The sequence below is a fragment of the Hemicordylus capensis genome, chromosome 9 (genome assembly GCF_027244095.1).
Source record: "Hemicordylus capensis ecotype Gifberg chromosome 9, rHemCap1.1.pri, whole genome shotgun sequence".
NCBI lineage: Eukaryota > Metazoa > Chordata > Lepidosauria > Squamata > Cordylidae > Hemicordylus > Hemicordylus capensis.
This window is the reverse complement of record NC_069665.1, coordinates 26171382-26178901: the sequence shown is the minus strand read 5'-3', so window position 1 is coordinate 26178901 and position 7520 is coordinate 26171382. Positions and strand designations below refer to the sequence as shown.

General features: G+C 54.5%; 1 protein-coding gene across 1 annotated transcript; it reads right to left on the bottom strand.

The window, feature by feature from the left end:
- Positions 1–2186: 2186 nt before the first annotated feature.
- Positions 2187–6356, bottom strand: IRX5 (iroquois homeobox 5). Its single transcript, XM_053270428.1, has 3 exons — positions 5846–6356; positions 3535–3940; positions 2187–3213 (listed from the first exon to the last, which is right to left on the bottom strand). The coding sequence occupies exons 1-3, from the start codon at positions 6092–6094 to the stop codon at positions 2423–2425; spliced, it is 1446 nt and encodes a 481-aa protein (XP_053126403.1). The 5' UTR covers positions 6095–6356; the 3' UTR covers positions 2187–2422.
- Between the last annotated feature and the right edge of the window lie 1164 nt (positions 6357–7520).

The window sequence follows — 7520 nt, the reverse complement described above, 5'->3', positions numbered from 1 at the left end:
CACCGAAGGGGATTAATGATCTGGAGAGCGTCAAAGGCTTTCGCAGATTGGAGACGCGTCTTTCTTTCGGGGGTCCCCCTGGCCCTATCCTCACCACCCAGCCTGCCTGTGGAAGTGATCCATCGGGAAAGGCGATGCTGATGAGATTCCTTTTGTACTTTCTCTTAAAACACACACACACACACACACACACACACACACACACACACACACAAACACACCCTGCAGCACACAACTTCCAAAGAGGAAAGCCCTGCTTGAAATCCGGTACAAGGCTGACACCTACCTGTGATTTTGGGAAGCATTCCAAAGGAGACCCTCTCAACCTCCGTTTGTGTGCGCTAATCTCCACGCGAGGCTCAAAAAGCGCTAGCCACCCCGGCTCCTGCGATAGAGGGAACCGCCGATAGAGGCACTAATTAAATCACACTAAACAGCAGACATCCAGGCAGGGAGAGAGAGCCCTGGATGGCGCAGTATCTGTATGTGTCTGTTATTCACACGCGCGCGCACCCACACCACACACACACAGCACCAGAATGAATTGGGTTGCGTGGGGAGAGAAGGCGCTGTATCAATATCGGCTCCCCAGTGTATCCCCCCCACCCCGCTCCTTAATAACTCCGCAAGACGCTTGAAATAGTAATAAGAGATAAATCTGGCATAAAATCGAACTCATTAGCAAAGTTCACAAGCGGACTGCTTTGCATAAAGCCCGACACTGATTGGAAGTAATTAGGTTAAGAGACGGGACGCGGCGCTTTTTCTCTCGACCTCCTCCACGTGAAACTCTATCAGGCGGCCATGCGAACCTACATTTGTCGGTTCTCGGAGGCAAGTTGCAGGCAGGCGGCGGGATGGACCCCCCAGAGCCGCCCGATTTAAGCGGGCGACTCTGGGGATCGGGCTGGTTCCCAGGAGGGGACGCGGGGGTTGAAGATGCTGCTGCATCAGGCCAGGGTCTGTCTAACCCCAGGGCTGGCTCTGTCGGCAGCAGGCTCTCCAAGGTTTCCGAGAAAGGACTCTCACTTTCTCTCAGCCTCCAGCCAGAGATTCTTGTTAGCCAGGGGCTGAACCTGACCTGAGACTCGCTGCGAGCTAAAAACAGAGCAGTGGGGCCCACGACCACCCCACCACCGATTCCCACATTGCATTGACTTCCCAGGATAAACGCACCTACCACCACGGCCAGCAAGAGCACGATCCTGTCGGCTTTAGAGAAGCCGTTCACCGGTACTTCTCTCTTGACCATTTCACCCTCGCTCACACCTCCCTCACCTCAGTGGAAACTGTTCCCAAATCACAGGACTTTCCGAAATTCACCTGTTTCCAGAGAAGCTCCTCCAGTAGTAAAACTGACCATCTTTCATGACTGTAATGTTAGGAAAGAATTGATATTTCTCTCCTTGATGGTTTTTTTTTTTTTTTTAAATGAAGGAATCTGTTTTGAATATTTCTTTTGTTTTCGTCCGTGTCGCCTTGCCATACAAAACGCGAGTTGCATTTTTTACAAAAAGAAATTCCATCAGTCCAGTCAATCCATCTGTGCTTTGATTAAATGCTGACGTTTTGGCAAAGGGCTTTTGCAGCTTTACACCTAAGAAAGTGGTGTGAGTTCGTTTTTCTTTCCCGCCCCCGTGGAAAAGGTGTTTTGCGCCGGGTAATAATGCTACCAATAATAATTCAATAGGCATAAAAATTTAATTTAAACTTGTATATATATAATATATATATTTATAATATATATATTTTAAAACTATGAAACAATTTGGGGAAAGACACAGAAATGTATATATTTATATTACCAAAAAACCCAACATTAATGGCTGTACAGGTGGTTGGAGTTCATAATTTACTTCAAAGGTATTGTGTTACCGATTTAAATACAAAAAAAAGCTACATTAAATATACAGAATAAGAGTTCATACAAATTGCTTCCTCCTTGTCTTTTTTGTTTGGTTTTGTGTTTTGTAGGTGTGCATATCTCTTCCCTCCCTCCCTCTCCCTCCCATCACGTAGTTCTTAGTAAGATCCTTCTCTCCCGAAGAACTATTTACTCTCAGCCTTTCCCCCCAGGCAATTCGAAACAAAAATTGATTTGGAATAAGAGTGGTCGTTTCTCACTCCCCCCTCTTCGCCCCCACCGCCCCCACCTTCTCTCTTGATGGTGTTTCTCCCCCCCCCCCTTCCTTTTTAAAAAAATACCCTGCCAAAATCGTCAAGACTGAATTGGTTGTAAATAAATAATTTTCGGAGGGGAAAACCCCAGCAACAACAACAAAATGGTAAACCCCCACAAACAAGGAGCGGAAGAAAGGAGGAAAGAAACCACCAACAAACCAAAACCAACCAACCAACCAACCAACCAAGGAGTCCCATCAATGGATCGCAGAGAGGAGTTAGGCTCGGAAGAAGCTCAAGATTAAATATGGGACGTACCTTTCTTCACCTCGTAAGGCGAGTCTTTGCAAAGCTCGAGCTGAGACTGGCTTCGCAGGGTCTTAGTCTCTTTAGCCAAGGCTTCCGCTCTGTTCAAAATAGTCTGGTTTAATCCGTTAAAGTGGGGGCTGGGGGTGCCCGCCGCCGTCGAAGCGTTGCTGTGGAGGTGTCCGAAAGAGGCGTAGTTCGTGTAACCCGGGTAAAAGGGGCTGGTGGCGTAGTAGAGGGGCCTCGAGAGGACAGAGGCGCTGTTGGGGAAAGGGCAGGTCGCCGAAGGGGAGCGCGCCGTCGGGGATGGGGCCGCGGCGCCGGCCCCGTTCAAGCCGGGGGGGGCCTGCGGAGGCGCCGCCTGGCCGCTGTCCTCCTTGGCTTTGTCCGCTGAGGTGGCGATCTCCGCCAGCGACCACAGTTTGGGCTTGGAGAGGGCGGCCGCCGTGGCCGGAGGCGCCTGGGGCGAGTGGATGACCGAGGTCCCGTGGTTCGGGGGCAGGATGGGGTGCAGCTCCGCCGAAGGGGGTCTGTACTGGGCTGGCAGAGGGTGCGGAGGAGGCTGGGGGTCCTCGCCTCCGGCCGGGTGCAGCAGCTGCTGCTGCTGCTGCTGCTGCGGGTGAGCCTGGAGCAGCAGGCGGCCGGAGACGCAGTGGGCCAAGGGCGGCGAGGCGACGGGCGCTCCCTTGGGGAGGGCGTCCTGCGGAGGGGCGTCTTTGCAGTCCGAGTCGCTCAAGGCGCCGTCTGCCTCTTTCCCCGACGCGGCGCCCTTCGGGTCTCCTCCACCTGGGGACAAGGGTGAGGACGGCACACATCAGGCCTCTCGGAGCTCCATTTCTTTCCCCAACCTGCTGCGCACAGCTCTCTCCCCGGACGCCTTTGCCTAGACGGCGCGCACAGGCAGCCCAAAGCCATCAGCCCACTTTTCCGGGAAGCCCGTCCCGTCTTTCACTCCTTCCCCTCTGCGAATTCAAGCCTGTGGGAGCCCTGCGGTCTGCTCTGCTCCCACACGGACCCCAGAACCAAATGAGGACCCCGCCCGTCCCACTCTTCACACAGGCACACCCACCCGCCACAGAGACCCTCACCCACCGGCCAGACGCCTACCTGTCTCCGTGGCCTCCGGGTCGCCCTTCTCCTCCAGCTTCTGAGGCTCCTCCTCGTCGTTCTTCTCCAGGTCGATGTTTTCCTCCTCTTCCTCGTCTTCGCTCCGGTTCCGGGGCGTCCAGGTCATCTTGTTCTCCTTCTTGAGGCGCCGCCGGGCGTTGGCGAACCAGGTGGAGACCTGCGTGAGGGTCATCTTGGTGATGATGGCCAGCATGATCTTCTCGCCCTTGGTGGGGTACGGGTTCTTCCGGTGCTCGTTCAGCCAGGCCTTGAGGGTGGCCGTGGCATCCCGAGTGGCGTTCTTCCGATAGGCCGGGTCGCCGTAGGGGTACGATCCCAAGGGAGCCGCGTAAGGGTGGTAGCCCAGGGAGCCGGCCATGCCGGGGGTGTGGTCGTAGGGTGACCCCTGGAGAAACAAGAAGGAGAAACAGAAGGAGAGGAGAAGCAGGCCCGAGGTGAGAAGGAGACTTCCCGAGATCCTTTCTGAAAGCTGAGAAATTAAAAATCATCTGTGGCTAGCGGGCCCAAGAGAAATGTTGTCCCAATTTACCCCAAATTATTGGACAAAGTTCGTCCCCCCCACACACATAGGCTGGGCCTAGAAGTTTGGGTGTCTCCAGACCTGCAGGCGAAAAAAGCGCTACTTCGTGTACGTCTGGACACGACCAGAAGGTAGACTCACTCGGCCATCAGGAACGCACGTCCCCCCCCCCAAAAAAAAACACCCACACACATTTCCGCCCAGTTAGCTTGGCTACACAATTCCATCTCCGCCATATTATCCAGCTACAAACAGTAACAAATTACAATGCCCCTCCCTCCTCCCCCTCTAATTGAATACAACCTTTCACACAAACCCTCACACACACGAACACAGCCAGGACTTTCCTTGCTTGCAAACAAGACCCTGAGGAGGCCGAAAGCAAGGCGCGATCGCTCACCCATCTCCTCTCCTCTCCTCCCCTCCCCACCCCCGAGGAAAAAATTAGGAAATTTTATTTTGGGGATTCAAACCGAATCCCAGTGTGTCCAGACTAGGCCGAAATAGTCTCCTTCCACGGAGTTATTTGGTGGTGGTGAAGAGTAATAAATCCGATTTGCGGGGAAGCAATACCCGCTGCTTCCTAAGAGGTTTTATTTCTGGAGAGACAGAAATTAGCCCGAATCTGTATTCTGAAAGCAGAAATCTTGGGCAGGATTTCTGGAACTTCAAGGATTGTTCCACACTGACACTTCTTTTTAAAAAAGAGGTAAATAAAATGAGGCCTTGCAAACTTCCAGAATCTCCCCTTCTCCTTCTGCCTTTTGGTTAAAACAAATAATAATGAAATTATTTTAATACCCCCCAATCGGCTTTCTGAGACAGGATTACTACAGCTGTGCAGTATTTAGAAAGCCCAATTGAGGAGGTAGGGATCACCCACCGCTCTCGGTCTCCACCCCCGACCCCCACCTCCCTGGGCACCAAACTGGTGGGCATCTGAATTCTTCCACGTGAATTGAATTCAAACAGTTGCAAGTAGAAGGATCGCAGGGGGGGGTCGCTATTAGACGACCCCCCCAATAATCAAAGTGAAGATCAGAATCCTCCAAATGCCTGCAAAGCGCTGCCGATCTAACTCCTTTTCTAGATAGAAAAAGGAAAGACCGGAGACTTCCAACCTCTTAAAGGTTAAAGCCTCCATCCTAAGCAGACTTATGGGCAGGAACTCAGCCAGGCTTCCTTTGGAATCAACTTGCTCTGGATCGCCTCGCAGAGCTGCAATCTTGGGCACGCCTACAGCGAAGCCCTGACGGAACTCAGTGGGATATTTACTCCCGAGTAAACAGACCGAGCTCGCCGGCTTATACTAATATCTTGTATGTGCCCTCCTTCGGACGCAATGGAATCAACGTGAGCAGGATCGGGCTGTCGCGTTTCATTTTCCAGCCGCTTGGTAGAGGAAAGGGAGTTTACTTCCGAGTAAAGCTGCTGGGGCAGAGGCTGACCCGGAGTCAGCGCGGTAGTCCAAATCCAAAGGCTGTGGTTCTTTCTTTTGACTGACTTAAAGGACCTTGGCGGAGGGGGCGGGGGGGGGGGTCTTTTGAACCTGTCGTTCAAACTCCCTCTCCAGCCTCAAGTCGCTAGCCCTCTTGATCCCAGCGCGACTCTCTTTCTTCCTGCCCACGACCGCCCCCCCCCCCGCAGCCCTCAACAAGTCTCTGCCTCTCCGACTCGATCCCTACAGAAATCCTCCCTGCCTCTCTCCAGCCCGACCTTCCGGGCAGGGTAGCGGGGAGGGCACGGAGAGCGACCCGCGCTTTCCCTTACCACGTAAGAGGAGAAAGCGGCCGCCGCTGCCGCCGCCGGGTCAGTGCCGTACTGGAGGTGGGAGTTGTAACCGGGCGACGGGGCGCTGAAGGCGGTGGAGCCGGCGTAGGGAGAAAAAGCCGAGCCGGAGGACGATCTGCCCAGCTCATCCGTCCTGGGGCCGGAGATCACGCTGGTGCTGTACGCCGGGCAGGAGTAGAGAGCCAAGGAAGCCGACGGCTGGTACAAGTAGCCCTGAGGATACGACATGGCCAGGAGCAGACATGCACCCGCCTGGCAGGCGCGCAGCAGCAGCAGCGGCAGGAGCAGAGCCGCCGCCGCCGCTCGGCGCAGCGCCCGCCTCTGGCTCACTCGCGCGGGCGTCCCGGGCTGCCGTCGAGGGCGCTGCTGCTGCTGCTGCTGCAGCCGGGGCCAGCGGGCGGAGAGCCCCTTCGCTTCACGCGCGCCCCTCTTCGCCGCCTCCCCGCGCAGCCGATCTAGCCCGACTCGCCGGCGAACGGCTCCTTTCTCCTTTTTCCCCCTCCCTCCCTCCCTCCCTCCCTCCCTCGTCCTCCTCCTCCCTCCTTTCCTCCCCCCCCCCTTCCCTTGGATGGAGAAGGGCGCTTTCTTCTCCCTCGCTCTCCCTCGTTCCCCGCTTTTCCTTTGCGCTCCGCCAAAGGTCCTGCCAAGATGCTAAGTTGGAAATCGAGGATTCTGACGCCTTCGACGCGGCGAGGCGAAGCTCCTCCTTTCGCGGGTGTTGGCAGAGCAAAGGGGGGACGGCAGGGAGAGAGAGAGAGGAGAAAAGGGAAAAGAAAAAAAAAGAAAAAAGGAGGTTGATTCCTGCTGGGCTTGCCACAACCAAAGCCAACCAGGCAGAAAACCTCTCTCTCTCTCTCTTTCTCTCTCTCTCTCTTTCGCCAATTCTCCCCCCCACCTCATCCCATCCCATCCCACCTCCTCCCTCCCCTCTCTCCAGCTCCCTCTGGCCAATTCTTCCCACCCACCCCACCCCCACCTCTCTTTAGCTCTCCGAAGCTCAACTGCGCCGGCCCCTGGCGCAGCAATCAACAGCCAAGCTGTTTAGCGAAGATCACCTCCAACTTTCTTCATTTGCTAAATACACCATCAGCGCAATTCCTCTCTTGATTTATAGCACTGAGCAGCTCGCTCGCTCGCTCGCTCGCTCTCTTTCTTTCTGGCTGCTTGCGCTGGAATGCAAAGGCACTCACTTGATGAAATAAGATTTCACAACAAGATTTGCTAGCTCTTTAAAAAGAGAGAGAGAGAATAGGGGGGGATCGAGGCTCTCGGCGTAAACAACAACATTAAAAAAAAAAATCCTCCCACAATGCAAAATATAAACGCTGTCCCGCGTTGCCTTGGAGGTGCTGCATTTTTCAATTTTGTATTGTTATTTTAGGAAGCCTGTAGGACTTTTCCGACGAAAGGATCTCCTCCCAGGTGATCCACAAGTGACCTGCAGGTTGCAAGCCCCAAAGCCCCCTTACTCGGGAGAAATCCAGCCGCGGATTTCTTGCTTTCACTATATCTCTCTCCTTCTCTCCGTCCCCGGACATTTCAGTAGCAGCAACCGCGGAGTAAGTGGACAGAGAACCGCGTTGCTTAGGTCAGCCGCTGTACCCGGGCATTGGTTTACGGTTTGCAATCCGCAAACGGCTTAAGCGCTTGAAAA